The sequence below is a fragment of the Mus caroli genome, chromosome 11 (genome assembly GCF_900094665.2).
Source record: "Mus caroli chromosome 11, CAROLI_EIJ_v1.1, whole genome shotgun sequence".
NCBI classification, from domain to species: Eukaryota; Metazoa; Chordata; class Mammalia; order Rodentia; family Muridae; genus Mus; species Mus caroli.
In genome coordinates this window covers 94,999,619-95,014,781 of record NC_034580.1, presented here as the reverse complement: position 1 = coordinate 95,014,781, position 15,163 = coordinate 94,999,619, and the positions used below count along the sequence as shown (strand labels likewise).

Genomic DNA, 15,163 nt, shown 5'->3' with positions numbered 1-15,163 from the left:
AAAAAAAAAAAAAAAAAGGCGGTCCCTTCCTGACTGTCCATGAGGCTGGCGTTACCCTAATGCCCAAGCCAAAAGTATAACAAGGATAAGACAGTTGCACACCGATAACCCTCATGAGCACAAGGAACCAACTTCTTCCCCAAAATATTATCCAATCCCAAAAAGATGAAGCAGTATAAGGAGATCTACCCCAGGCATGCAGATGCAAGACGGGAACCCATCACGGTGACGGCTTCGGACTGAGGAAGACAGTCCTACCAAACATAGACAGATACGTCATCCTGTTGGCAATACTGGCTGCGTCCAAAAGGGGGAGTGGGGAGAAGAGGTGGGCAGCTGAAACTGAAATCAGTGTTCTGGGCTAGTTAAGCTGGAGGAAGTGGCTAAGTGTGAACCAAAAATGGTTAACTGCAGAGAGAGAAAAAATTTTTTTAAAAAAATCAAATCTAGGGCTTCCTACACGCTGGGCAAGCAACAACGGAGCTACAACGGCAGAGCCATTTCTCCTCCGTGTAGCCCACCCTTCCACCCAAGAAATTCAGCAGTCTTCCCTCCTATCCGCCCATGAAGCTAAAGCCTACAGACCATGTCCACGTTAGCTTGCCACAGCTAGCCAGTTTCTTCCTTCAAGGATACATTAGGTATTCGTCAAGTCTGGCATCTGCTGCATCATATGGATACCGGAGGACGCCTTTCAATGTTACCTGTACCTCTTTACCCTAGCTTCCTCCTGTGGCAGGCACACTGGCGCATCATGGGTCTTCGGAAACAATCCAGAAAATAGACTGCAGAGCCCAACGGAGATGCTAAGCCACCCACTCTCAAGATCAGGCTGAAAACACTTTCCTCCAACCTGCTCAGATGTGGGTCCGAGTGTCCCTCACCCTGGCTGGACATTCCCTAACAGCATCCTAAGGAACCCCTGGCAGGGAGGAAGTTGTAGACGTGGAAATAGGAGAGGATGCTTAGCAGAGCTTCCTAGGAGGGTGAATCATTGAGAAGCAGGATATCAGGCCCTAGGCAGAGCCCTCCAGGGCCTTCCACTTCTTCCCTTAGGCCAGAAGCCTTGTTCCCAGGCTGGAGGTGGCCTTGCAACAGGACAGAAGGAAGAAAAGACTACGAATGAGAGCCGGGCGTGGTGGTGCACGCCTTTAATCCCAGCACTTGGGAGGCAGAGGCAGGTGGATTTCTGAGTTCGAGGCCAGCCTGGTCTACAAAGTGAGTTCCAGGACAGCCAGGGCTATACAGAGAAACCCTGTCTCGAAAAACCAAAAAAAAAAAAAAAAAAAGACTACGAGTGAGCCTTACAGAGGCATCCAGAACCATAGCATAGGTCTGGGGAAAGGTTTCCTACCCACTAGCATCCTTTACCAAGACCCAAGCTCTCCCTTCTCACTGTCTCTGCCAACCTACTGTTTCCTCCTTCCTACATGGGGTGAGAGGGAGTCCAGCGGCAGCACAACTCAGTCTAGGCATCACAGTACACGGGAGGGCCAAGCTAGGAGCTTGGGGCCCCTACACACACACACACACACACACACACACACACACACACTCACCTAACACACACCTCTCCCAGCCTATACCTGCCCCACCTGAGCGGTTAGGACACCTCTGGGGCGGGGCCAGCTGCTGTCAAGGCCACGTGTAGGGCCATAGGGGAGAAGCGGGGCGGGCAGAAGGCAGGCTATTTTTAAGGCGAGTAAGGTTTGCTGGCTCCTCCTCTTGCAGTTTACCTGGCCTCAGCACAGTTCAATCCTGAGAGTCTTGAGTGGAGCAGCGGCGACGAGCAGGTAGGTGTTTTACTCACTGGGTGGGGGTGGGGGAACCTAGTTCTGTCTGAGCTTAAACTAGAGTAAGTCTGCACCCGGGTGCACAGCTAATAGAATCCAAGGCCGTGAGAGAAAAAGCTGGCCTTGGGATCTTGGACATCAGATTAGAGCCTGGATAGACTCAGGTCTCCTGACTCCTAGACAGAGCACTAAGCCAGTCTAGGAGGCTGTCCTCTGCCTGCTGCCCTAGGTGAGGCCACATGGCTCCTAGGGAGGCAAGGGACAATGAGGAAGGAGTAGGCTCAAATGATGGGGATCCTGGGCTTGTGTGGTGGGGGAGACTGGGACTCCATCCTCTGCCTTCTCTACCTGGGCTCCTACAAGGTAAACCAGGATGACCATGAGGGCTTTCCAGCTGCCCCAGGAGTTCCCTGCCCCCCCCCCCCCAGAGTTTTGAGGAGGGAAAGAGAAAGGAACAAGAATTAGAATCTGAAGAAGAGAAGGTAGGAGGGAGCTGTAAATAGGACAGAGATAACTGGAATCCTTCCTAAGACACACACACAATCTGAGCCCAGGCACTTCTCTCTAAGACGTAGAGCAGGGCTGGGAGGCTCTGGAGTGTATAGCCACAGCTCAGAGGAGCAGACAGAGTCTGAGCCTGAGCCCAGGGGTGACTTGGGAAGATCAAATGAGAAGGTGCAGAACGGTTTCCTGTTCTCAGCATCTCTCCCTGAAGTTCAGTATCCGCTGGGTCCAGACAGAGAATACAGGGTGATCCTGTGGGATGTTTAGAGACAAGAGTACCTCCCATGAGATTCAGGGCATACACTTGTAGCCTGGGCAAGACCCTCAGCCCTGTCAGCACTCCCCCGTCAGAACTGTTGGGAAAAAGAGTGAGGGTCTGTTAATTATCAAGTCACCATCAGACGGATAAAACCTCTGAGATCTGCTCAGAGAAGGACATATCCTTATGCACAAAGGGAGCGAGCGGCTGGGCCACCTTGAGTCCTGGTCATGGGGAATGCTCAGCTTCCAGTACACCCTGCTCGGAGTCCCCCAGCTTCCTCTGTAGGCCTGGCAGTGAATCCTGCCAGCTGTGACTGGCTCCTTGGACTCTTGGAGACTTTGTGGGAAAAGCTGTGTCTTGGGTTCTGTGTCCTCAGCTGCCCCCAAGGAAGGCGCTCAGAGGCCAGCACCATTCTACTGCCATTTGTAGATTTGATTCACCAGGCACTCCTCTCTAAGACGTAGAGCAGGGCTGGGAGGCTCTGGAGTGTATAGCCACATCTCAGAGGAGCAGACAGAATCTGAGCCTGAGCCCAGGGGTGACTTGGGAAGATCAAATGAGAAGGTGCAGAAGGGTTTCCTGTTCTCAGCATCTCTCCCTGAAGTTCAGTATCCGCTGGGTCCAGACAGAGAATAGAGGGTGATCCTGTGGAATGTCTTCTCCACACCAGCATGAGCGCCCCCTCCTCTTGTCCCCCCACCCCCTCCCCGCCCAACCCCCACCCCTGCTTCCAGGACCCAGCCAAGAAGTTGATAACAAAGCCATAGGCACCTGGGGCGGGGCCGGAGGGGAGTTCCAAACACGCCTGTTTTTTTGTCATTAGGCATACCATGGCCCTATCTCTGTGTCCCCTCTGCCTTTAAACTCCGTGTAGCTGAAGGAGTTAAGATTACAAAGATCCAAGGCCTAGATTTGAATCTCAAATATGAAGCCTCTTGGGGTTTTGTGGGTTATTTGATTGCTTGGTTGGGGTCTGAGGGATGGGGGAATTGAGACAGGGACTTATCTATCTCAAGGTGGCCTTGAACTCGCTATGTAGCTCCTCCTCCTGCCTGTACATCTCTAGTGCTGCGATTACAGGTGTGTGCACCACCCCCAACCCCTGGTGCTTTCTTGACTTCTGTGAGTCTGGGTATCTTCAGGGGCAAAATGGACCGAGACCAACCAGAGGCTAGGGCCTTGAGAAGGTTGATTTACCAGGCATTGTTGACCAGTGCCTGGCACTTGGATAGGTGCTTGGTACCTGGAACATCCCTAATGAGGAGGCCATACTCCATGAGCCCCAATTTCTTTTTTTTTTTTTTAAAGATTTATTTATTTATTATATATAAGTACACTGCAGCTGTCTTCAGACACTCCAGAAGAGGGCGCCAGATCTCGTTACGTATGGTTGTGAGCCACCATGTGGTTGCTGGGATTTGAACTCTTGTCCTTCGGAAGAGCAGTCGGGTGCTCTTACCCACTGAGCCATCTCACCAGCCCGAGCCCCAATTTCTAACTCAACTCCAGAACTGTCTAATGGTTCCTCACGCAGCACATTGTAGCTTCATGCTCTGACACGGTAGGCAGACAGACAGCAAAGCTCACAGCTTCCAGAAGGACTGGGGTTAGCGTGTCCCTATTCCACCCAGCTTTCTCATTAGGCTGTCCCAGGACCTTTTACCTCCTCCCCAACACCAATCCATGAGAAACAAGTATGTGGCATCAAGGTTGGACAATAGGAAGAACTTTCCACATAGAGAAGATTAAAGAGTTAGGACGTTTCTTTCTCTTTCTGGATGAGCCCCCAGGGGAGTGACTGTCAGTGGATAATGACACTACCCAGTTCAAAACACTCTTGTGTCTCGCTCTTACCTCTAGAATTTGACTTGTCTGTCTGCTGAGCCTGTGAGTCTTGGCAGAGCCTAGCTAGCCCACTGGCTCCACCCTATCCCTCCATCCCAAGTGCCTGTTTCCTGGAAACCTTTGACGTCCCATCTGGCCACTGGGCCTTTGTACATGCCACACTACTGCTTGAACACTTCCTTGCCTCCTCATTCTTACCCACCTTGCCCTGCTAGCTCCTTCTTTTCCACTTTTGCATGTCCCCTTCTCCACGAAGTCCTCCCTGTCGTCACCCCAACCAGTGCCACAGAATCTCTTCCTGAGTCTCCTGTGATTTTACTCACACCTGCTCTCCTGCTTGCTGATCCATTTCACCGACTGGCCTCAGAACAGGAGGTCAGACCGAAGGCGGCCTAGAGTCCAGTTCTCTTCTGACATTGGTTGCCTATGTGACGCTTGAGCCATTCTTTTTATTGCCAAATGGGATAATGTTGGTTCCTACCCCATAGGGTTGTTATAAGGACTTGAAAGGGCTTCATGAACCTGGTAGTTCCTCGTAAACAACTGGCTAACATTCGCCTAGAACTACGTGCATGACATCGTAAGGGATTACTAATCATCTCTTTAAGTCACCTAACCATCCCTTTCAGAGGCTCGGCTATCCCAGGCATTGTCCTCAGCATATGATTAGGGTTCGTTCATTGTTTAAATGAGGAAACTAAGTTGGGGAAAACTTAATTTGTTTGTCCAAACTTACACAGCCAGTGAGTGTCAAAGCCAGGAAGCCAGCGGGGACTCTAACTGAATGAGCCCATTTGTCCTTCGCTGAGGACCTAGGCAGGGGTTTCACCTCCAGAGGTCACTTCGCTCCTTCTCTCACGTTTCAGGTCCTTGGAGCCCTTGTGAGCAGGATCTAGACAGAAGTGAGGCTGCTTGGAAGCCTGGAGTAAAGCCCTGGGCTCACTGCCCCATCATGTCCAGCTCTCTGCTGGCTGGAGGTCACGTGGTCAGCTTGACTCCCTGTGAGGAATCCAAGATGGCCCTGCACCCAACCCCCAGCCCTGGCCTCCCAGCCCTGTGTCCTTACTACACCACAGAGAGCTGGGGAACCCAGCCTCTGATGGCCCCCACACTCCGCAAAGGCAGCTCCGACAGGCTCCAGCAGGCCCAGCAGGCTGAGGCCAGAGCTCACTGCCTCCTTCAGGGCCCTGGGGAGCAGGCCTCGGGAGCCTCGCAGGATCTGGAATCTTGTATTGACTTCTCCCTGGAGGCCCTCCACCAGATGATCCTAGAGATCGACCCGACTTTCCAGTTGCTTCCCTCTGGGACTGCTGGTCCCCAGGCTGAGTCTACCAACAGCATCACATCAAGGAACAAGAAGGAGGAATCTGAAGCCTTAGGTAAGGATCTGGGGCACAATCAAGAGGGGAGCTAGGTGGGAGACAGATCTCAACCAAATAAGAGCTCTTCTACAGACTCTGGGGCACAGGTGGCCCTGTCCCATGGGGAGTACTATGCAGCCCCAAACAAGCTTCTGACCTTTCTGATTTCTCTGTTGCACAAAAAATATAAATACAAATTTCTCTCACTATACAATTCTGTCTGGGTCCTGAGTTTGGAAACTGGTAGAGTCCCGTTTCGTGTTGTTTGTTTGTTTGTTTGTTTGTTTGTTTTGTTTGTTTTATGAGAACTTAAATATGCTTGCCCAGGTTAGCAGTTTCCATAATACATAGTGAGGGCTTCCTGATTGCAGAGTCCTTGGGCCTTACTTACTTACTTCTTGCTGTTTCTCTTTACAGTCTAAGTTTGGTCCCCTGAAGTTATCATAGGAGTTCTAGGTGGTCCTAACCCCTGTTTAGGGGAACATCTCTTGAGAAAGATCGAAGCTGGAAATAGTGGGGAGGGAGAGACATAGAACTCAAGAGAAAAGATGCTGACTCACTGTTGGGGAGGCTGAAGCCCTGCTTTGACGCATCTGCCAATTCCCATGGTCTAAAGTCTCCCATCCCTGGCCAGTCCCAAGCTACTAAGAAAATCAATCTCACTGTACTAATACAATAGCCATATAAACTCAAAGCATACAGAATGGTGAACTAATGGGAATGGACGTATTTTGAATGTGTCTGCTTTTGTTTTTAAAGGTTGGTTTTTTTGTTTATGGTGTTTTGGTGTTTTGGTTTTGTTTTGTTTTTCAAGACCAGAGTCTCTGTGTAGCCCAGACTAGTCTTAAAACTCCATCTCCTCTCTTGAACACTGCACCTGGTCAGTTTTGTGGGTTTTTTGTTTTGTTTTTGTTTTTGTTTTTTATTTTGAATCTAAGTTATTTCACTATGAGTTTGCAGAAAGTAATTGTTAGTAATGGCTGTGTTCAGCAACCAGCTAGACAACATCTTGAAATCTGCCGTCTTTAGCCTTAACAAGCTGATACAAGCCGACACCAGTCCACTCAGTCCAAGGAAATCTGGAAAGCCCTGGGTGCCAATTCAGTTTCCCATGCCTAGAAAATCTCAAGTATTCTGAGAATGATGGTCAGCTATCGGCAGACCTATGGGGCAAACCGACAGGTCAGGCCTCCAGGGGTCGGATAGCAGGAGCCAGGCGTCGCGGTTGGGATCTAGGACAACGTTCACTGACTGAGCCTTTACTGCATGCCAGGCCCTGTCCCTATGTTTAGTACCTTCCACAGAATCTTTTTTTAAAGACTGCATCTCATGTAGCCCAGGCTGGCCTCAGTCATCCTAAGTAGCTCCTCCTCCTCTCCCTCCTCCTCCTCTCCCTCCTCCTCCTCCTTCTTTCCTCCTCTCCCTCCTCCTCCTCCTTCTTTCCTTCTCTTCTTCCTCCTCCTCTCCCTCCTCCTCCTCTTTCTCCTCCTCCTCTCCTTCCTCCTCCTCTCCCTCCTCCTCCTCTTTCTCCTCCTCCTCTTCTTCCTCCTCTTTCTCCTCCTCCTCTTCTTCCTCCTCTTTCTCCTCCTCTTCCTGCCTTCTCCTCCTAAGCGCTAGGATTAGGAATCTTCAGTCCTCCAATTCTACCTCACTGAGATGAGAATTTGACCCCTCTTTACAGATGAACAACTAAGTTAACATGGGCTTGAATAAGGAACCCGTGTAACCTAACCACTGGGCTCAGGAGAACCTTACAATGTAAGCTGTTGACATTGCTTCTGTAGCTTGTTTCTCATCTATGAAATGAACAAAATAAGAGCTCTTAACCTGAAAGAATGTTTGTCACAAGTCTTGGTGCACTGAGCCATGGTAGCGTTGGGATTGCCGATACGGCCAGCCCCAAGTCAGTGTAGACTCTGAGATAGAAGCCAGCACAGCACCCAGGCCCTCCTGCACCCAGCAGGGCATCCTGGCCTCCGCACCGCTTCCCCTAGTCCTGCCAAGCCTATGAAAGGAGCTGCCTTCTTCCCCAACAGCCTTCTGCTGCTGAAGGCCAGTCATGGGCACATCGCTGCAGGGAAGCGCTTTAGACCTAATTACCACTGGCAGGAGCCAGCCCAGGGTTTTAATGTTCAAGCCCCAGGGCAGGGATTCCACCAGGCCAAAACCAGTTGGGGCAAGAACGGTATTAGGAGTCCACATGCATAGGGTGGGGTGTGGGGTAGACACCCAACCAATGTCCTCCTCCACTGAAGGGAACAATGGTAAGCAAATGGCAGAGGGGTCCCCATCCTCGGTTTTTTTCGGGTACAGCCTGTCACTATAAGCATGGGTCGGTCCATCCAACTCTGGGGAACAAGGAGTATAAAAAAAAAAAAAAAAAAAAAAAAACTGGCAGTGGCCAGAAAGCCCTGATAGTCCTCTGCCCTGACCCCTTCTCCCTCTTTTAAAAACAAAGTCTTGCTCTGTAGCCCAGGCTATCCAGCAACCAGGCTACCTCCAACCCATCTCTGGAGTGCTGGACTAGAGGCAGACCCATCTCCCTTGTTCTTTTTGTTAGGTGGTAAACAATCCTTGCCCCTCAAACCTCAGAGCTCCTTCCTCCTAAGACAGTGAGACTACAATCAGCTCCCCTTCAGGACCTGGTCTTCCCCCTCACCAAGAATGGCAGGTGCCTGCGCCAAAGGCCTGCTATGCCCTTCTCAGCCTCCCCAGACCCTCTTGTGGGCCACTGTTGCTGGTGAGAAAAAAGGCAACCCCAGGCCCAGGGCACACAATTCTGGGTGAGATTCCTTCCGTCTTCACGTCCTCGACCCCACCCCATGCACGTCCCATCCATCCTCCTTTGAGGGACCCTGTCCTCAGGAACCAGCAGAGGCTCCCAGTCCTGCTTCTCCTCCTGGTTGCTGGATAGCCTGGGCTACAGAGCTCAACTGTCATCATCCTCGAGCTTGGTCATCCTCTCTAGACTTCCTTTTGTGAGGATTAGCCCCTGTGATGTGTGTCCCTGCGGCTGAGGGAAATCACAGTGATCTCATTTTACAGATGTGTTAACTGAGGTCGAGGAGGGAAGCCGCGGTCCTCGGTCACCCCCTACTGAGTGGCAGGTCAGGCTATTTCTAATCCTTAAAGCCCTTGTTCCTGTCTCTCTCCCTAAACTGGAATTTGCTGAGAGGGCAACCTACAGACTTCTCTGAAACTCAGCTCACCCCAGAACTTGGTCAGCAGCCCCCCGCCCCATCCTTCCCTCCTCTTCACCTTTCTTTATACTTGTCCTTCAGGGTCGCCATCCCAGAGGGCTCCTGGCTCCTAGACCCAAACACCATCTCCCTTATCCTCTCTACGACCTCCCACCCCATCCTTGGAACAGGTCCCCACATCTCATTTTCCAGCAGTTTCTGCCAGGCAAGGCTGTTTGCCAGGCCCAAGGGCAGGCTGTTTAATAACTGCCTCTCCTCCCCCCACCCACATGCCCCCCCTTCACCGGCCAGGCCTGCGGCTGGCGCCTACATCCACCCTACACTGCTGGGACTTGCCCCACAGGCCTGTAAACAGCGGCTGCACCCAGGGATGGGGTGGGAGCCTCCACCTCCCCAGCCATCTACCATCAGGACAAGGGGGGGGTGTGACTCACAGCATAGAGCCTCCCCCCTCCCCGCCCCCTACCCCGCCCTACTCGGCTCCCATACAAGATCTTAGATACTTTTATGACCCAGGAAGTCGGGGGTGGGGGGGGGCTAGTAATTTCATCAGGCTAAGAGACCCACACTGGGGTCTTAAAATGGGATCTCAAAGAGTTCCTCTTTGTCCAAGAAAAAAACCCTAATACAGCTCAAGGGCAGAAACTGGAGTTTCTTCCATTCCTTCGGATGCGTGGCATTGGCATTGGCATTGGCGAGCTCACTTAACCTAGCCAAGCCTTGAGATCTTCTTTGTTACTTAGGGATTATAGCGTTTGAATGGAGCTGCGGTTACAGCACAGGTAGCAACTATGTTGCGTGCTAGAAATTGCCTATCTTTGGTAAAAGTTATGCAAGAGACCTCAACTCCCACACAATCTCCAGTCACTGATTGCCTCTGTAAAAACAATGTCTGGCCTGCCCAAGGACCAGTGAGAGGGTCAGAGGTGGTTATGGGTATAAAGTCTTTCTAAAAATAGAAGTTGGGGCTAGGGATGCAGCTTAGTAAAGGGCTGGCCAGACGTGCATAAAGCCCTGGGTTCTATCCCCAGTGCTCTAGGTACCACATAAAACTAGAAGTGGTAACTCAGACCTGTGATCCCAGCACTGAAGAGGTAGAGGCGGGATTATCAGAAGACCAAGGTTATCTTTGGCTTTAAGGAGTTTGGGGATAGATTGTGTCTTAAAAGTAGGGGTGTGTGTGTGTGTGTGTGTGTGAACTGTACTTGCCAGCCTCCTGGAAGAATCCCTCACTCTCAGATCTCTCTCAGAGCACAGTATAGTTCCCTAAATCATGTTACTTCATCCTCGTCAGCCAAAGATACCCACTGTGAGCCAGGGAGGGGGCTCCCTTTGGACTACCACGGGCAGCTGGTGAGGAATGTTCCTTAAGAGGTCCACCATGAGCCAGGCTCTCTTCATCCTGCTCCTCTGCACCACCCTAGGAGGCTGGGACTGGATCAAGGCTTTGCAGATAAGGAAACTGAGGCCGAGAGAGGTCTGGAAAGTTACTCAGTGCCTCCTGGCTAGAAAGCACTGACGTCAGGCTTCACACCCAAGTTCCTGTGACTGCAGAGCCGGGCTGTTTCTACATCGCCGGAACCAGCTAGCCCAAGTCAGCCCATGAGCCCCGTGTGCCCAACCTAATGCCTACTCTCACCCAGGCTGTGAGGAAGGGAGCCTGAAGACCCCAGGGCAGGCTGGGCTACACAGTTTTGAATAGAGGAGGTGATGAGACATCTTAGTAAACTGAGTGCTCTCTGGGGCTCTACCCTGGTTTCCGTCCTGGGAAGCCACGGAAAAGGATTTGTGGCCCTCTAGAGAAGGGGCAGCTTGTGCACTCTCCAGTTTTCACCACTCGTGCCAGACAGTGCTCCACCCCTGGTCTGGAGAGTGAGCACCAATTCTCTACTAGGATTCAGCAGTGTTTGGTTTTTTTTGTTTGATTTTTGTTTTGTTTTGTTTGGTTTGGTTTGGTTTGGTTTTTTGAATCAGGGTTTCTGGCTGTCCTGGAACTTACTTTGTAGACCAGGCTGGCCTCGAACTCAGAAATCTGCCTGCCTCTGCCTCCCAAGTGCTGGGATTAAAGGCGTGCGCCACCACCACCCGACTCCAGCAGTGTTTTCTTTCTTCTCCCCCCACCCCCCATCAAGATATAAAGTACATCGAAGTGACCTCCACCAGATCAAGATGCCTTGACGGTCCCCAACGCTGCTCCAGCCCGTGTGCAACCCCACCATTTGGCTCCCCGCGCAATGGCAGCCTCTTCCTCTCCAGGGACATCCCCCGAGAGACCCGCAGCAGCAGCAGCGAGAGCCTCATCTTCTCTGGGAACCAGGGCAGGGGTCCCTCTCCTTCCACCCCTTCTTCCCTTAGCAATGCCATCCCTTGCCACGAAAGCAGGGCCTCGGGCTCTCCACTGGCAACTCCTCCAGGTTGGGAGAAAGGGCTCAGGGCCCCACAGCGGAGCAGCAGGGTCTCTATACTGTCAGCCAGCCCTGTATCGGATGTCAGCTATGTGTTTGGAAGGTATGTTCTGTCTGTGGGCAGACCGCAATTGCATGCATGGCAGCGTGTGTGCATACACACACACATACACACACAAACACACTAGAGGGGCACCCTGTTCTGTGAGCGAAATACATGGGCATGAAGAGAAAAACCATGCACATGGTCTTTTCTAGGACCACGGGCATCTCTATCTCAAGTTCCCCTCAAAGCATTTAGAATATAATTCAGTGTGTGCTCAACTCTTGGCTTCCATTGACCTTTTGAGAATTGAGTGCTTACATTAACGAGACTCGCTTACTTGCTTTCCAGCCCTCACATGACCCATCTGGAGGAAGGACTTTGAAAACTTAGGGGTGGGAGCTGAAGAGATAGCGCAATGGTTAAGAGCACTCCTTCTCTGGTTCAGTTCCCAGCACCCATATGGCAGCTAACAAGCATCTGTCACTCTAGTTCCAGGGGATCCAGTGTCCTCCTCTGACCTCCACTGGCATGACCCTCACATGCATAAAACAAATAACTTTGAACGATAAGTGCATCTCAGAGTATAACACAGACTTGGGGGCCTGAAGTGAAGCATCTAGGAATGAAAGCCGTCTCCTTCATCTCCCCCTTATCTCCCCCTGGCCCCCTCCACCCTGGTACTGACAAAGCCTAGTTAGGAGGGACCAACCCCCTGGACCTTATTTACAACTGTCTCAGTTCACTGTTCTTAAGCCTCACAATAGAAATGCACAACAGCTCATCCAGCTGCAGGACGGCTGAACCACTGGACCTACATGCTAACTAGTCCCACACACTATCTCCAAAGGCAATGGCCAAAGCCGTCCTTGGCAAAGAAGCCAGAGATCCCACCACTGTAACTGCTGGCCTAGTAGAGGTGACCTCCTCCAGATGGAACATGTCCCCCCTGGATCAGCCCAAGACATGTCCAGTATAGCCTGTCCCCACAGGGCTCCTGAAAGTAATAGGTAGTGGAGTTACTGCTGTCTGTGACAATTCCATCAGAGCAGCCTGGTTGGGAAAGCAGAAAATGCAGGCCAGGCTAACCTGCTGGAGGTTAATTCCATTGGCTAGTTTAAATGACAAGAGATCCTCTAGGCCAAGAGAGGTTCTGTACCCTGGTGCAGCCCTTAGAATTCAGATGAGGGTTCTCTTTGCTCTGAATTTTTTGGTAAGGGGATAGGCAATGTTCTGATTGACCCAAGATAGGGCCCCCAGATGGCTCGATTCTAGAACCTAGCTCTGACCCCAAGTCACTGTCACCCAACAAACACCCTAATACTCTTTTGTGTGCTTTTTCCTGCAGCAATCAGTCCCTCCCCCACTCAAGCCTCTCCAGCTATCTGTCATCTTCTAGATCCTTGGGAAGCCCAGCCAGCTCATCTTCCAGCCTCCACAGCCTGGACCGAGGGTCCCAGTGTGGGAGACCTAGTGATGCCCAGGCTCCTAGTAACCCCATACTGGGCATGGGGCAGCCCCAATCAGTGCAGTCTACTCCAGTGGCTAAGGAGCAGGCCAGTAGCTGCCCCACATCTGTCACCAACTCCATGGTGGACATACCCATAGTGCTCATCAATGGGAGCCCAGAACCACAGTCTCCCCCAGCCCAGCGGACACCAGGACACCAGGACTCTGTCCAGTCTGGGGCTACATCTCCCAGCCACCTCTGTCAAGCCATTAAGAGCCCCAGCAAGACTCTGCCAGATGTTCCTCTCACTGCATCTCCAGAAGGTATGTTGTAATTCAATACCTCCAGCATTGCACTGTTTAGTTAAGGGGGCTAGTCAAAGTCCAAGGGGGACAACGGGGCTGGAAACAGCCACTTCACACTTTTCTTGACTACCCACTGTATGCCGAGCCTTGTGAGGACACACAGATGAACACAAACTAGAAAGAGTGGCCCAAGCCAAGGCTTACCGGAGAGTAGTGTCATCACAGAGGTAGAGACGCTTCGTGGGTGACAGTTGAAGAATGTACTTGCGAGCACCTGCAAAGCTCAGGTAGACAGCCTGGAAAACGAGCGATGGGATGGGATTTTGGTTTCTTTAAAAAACACACACACACACACACACACACACAGAAATAGTATAAGAAAGTCTGTTTTAATCCCAGGAGTGGGGTATGAATAGTATAACACACACAGAAATAGTATAAGAAAGTCTGTTTTAATCCCAGGAGTGGGGTATGAGGCTGCTTTGGATTGTCTGCAGCAGCTGACTGTGATTTGCCTCTTGCTCTGGCAAGGCTACAATTTTGCCAGCTGCGAATAGTTTCTGCAGTGGTGTGGCTTTGGAATTCTGGGAACTTTTCAGTGGGTTTATAAATGCTAGAGCCCTGGGAGGAGAGCTGAGGTTGGTGGATGATGGTCAGTCAGGGTGTGGCTTGTTAGTAGTCTCGTGCTCAAAAAAAAAAAAAAAAGAAAGAAAGAAAGAAACAAAAGAGCCAGGCAGTAGTGGCACACTACTTGAGAGGCAGAGGCAAGCAAATCTCTGAGTTCAAGGCCGGCCTGGTCTACAGAGTAAGCTCCAGGACAGCTGAGACTACACAGAGAGACCCTGTCTGGAAAAAACAAACAAACAAAACAAACAAACAAACTAACAAACAAACAAAAAAAAAAGGAAAGAAATTAGATTCAGGGATCTCTTTCTTTCTCTCTTTCCCTCTCCCTCCCTTCTTCTCTCTCTCCCTCTCTCTCCCTCCTCCCCTCCCTCCCTCCTTCTCCTCTCTCATCTCTAATCTTTCTTTCTCTTCTATCTAGTACTAGGAGGTAAAACCTGGGAGATAAAGGGTGGGAAAAAGAAGAACCCACCAAGTAGCAAAGACCAGCTACAGGCATTCCTTGCAGAGACAACTGGGACCTCATAGCTAGAACCATGAGCCCACACAGTATGCACAGTAAGGAAACTTCTAGAATGTTAGGTGCAGGTCAATGAGAATAGTAGCAGATTGTATGAGTCCTCAAATGTCTAACTAAAAAGTGGATTTCCTTCTTGGGACAATAGGGCCATTAGGAAGTAAATCAGGGAAGATGTGTGGTCAGCAGTACAGGCAGAATGATTGACCCCGGAAGCTTGGCAGAAGGGTTGCAGGGCTAGAATCAGGGCTGGGCAATTGAGGTAAAGGGAGCCAGGCAACCCTCAGGTTATCTGAGCAAGAGGCTTGGTGACTAACTGGCTGATCCAAGGAGAGCCAGAGGGTGCATCAGTCCTCACTCTGACGTTCACTCATGGATGATGCTGACGATAACATAGAGGGGGCAAACAGAATGGAGACAATACATTCCAACACAGATGGCTGAAAACCACAAAACAGCAAACACCCTCCTTCCCGGAGCCTGTGACTACAGACTTCCAAAGAATCCGAAACAGTAAACACAGGCTGAGCCGAAGCATTCTCTGGGCACATACCTCCCATGCACAGAGACCCGAGGACATTGTCCCAGACACTCCCCGCTCAGCCATCTGCAAGCAGAGCCTGGCTCCTCCTTGGGCTTCCCAAGATGTGTGTATGAGCTACTCACTTGTAGTCCCAGATGAGTCACTCCCATAAAAGCAACATAAACAGAAGAAAATGGCACCTCAAGTATGCCTTTAAAGAAGCAACAGAAAACTTTTATCATTGTTGCCAGGGTGGGGCAGATGCCACAGGACACACGTGGAAGTCAAACAATGATTTTTTTTTTTTTTTTTTTTTTTTTTTTTTTTTTTT

At 50.9% G+C, this 15,163-nt stretch overlaps 1 protein-coding gene across 1 annotated transcript in view; it reads left to right on the top strand.

Moving 5' to 3' along the window:
• The first annotated feature begins 1,743 nt into the window (after window positions 1-1,743).
• The window catches only part of Tns4 (tensin 4), a 22,614-nt gene continuing 9,194 nt past the window's right edge, over window positions 1,744-15,163 (top strand). Inside the window, exons 1-4 of the mRNA XM_021178333.1 lie at window positions 1,744-1,793; window positions 5,271-5,783; window positions 11,098-11,473; window positions 12,762-13,186. Coding sequence (XP_021033992.1) covers window positions 5,357-5,783; window positions 11,098-11,473; window positions 12,762-13,186 — 1,228 coding nt within the window. The 5' untranslated portion in view covers window positions 1,744-1,793; window positions 5,271-5,356. The remainder of the gene's footprint in view (window positions 1,794-5,270; window positions 5,784-11,097; window positions 11,474-12,761; window positions 13,187-15,163) is intronic.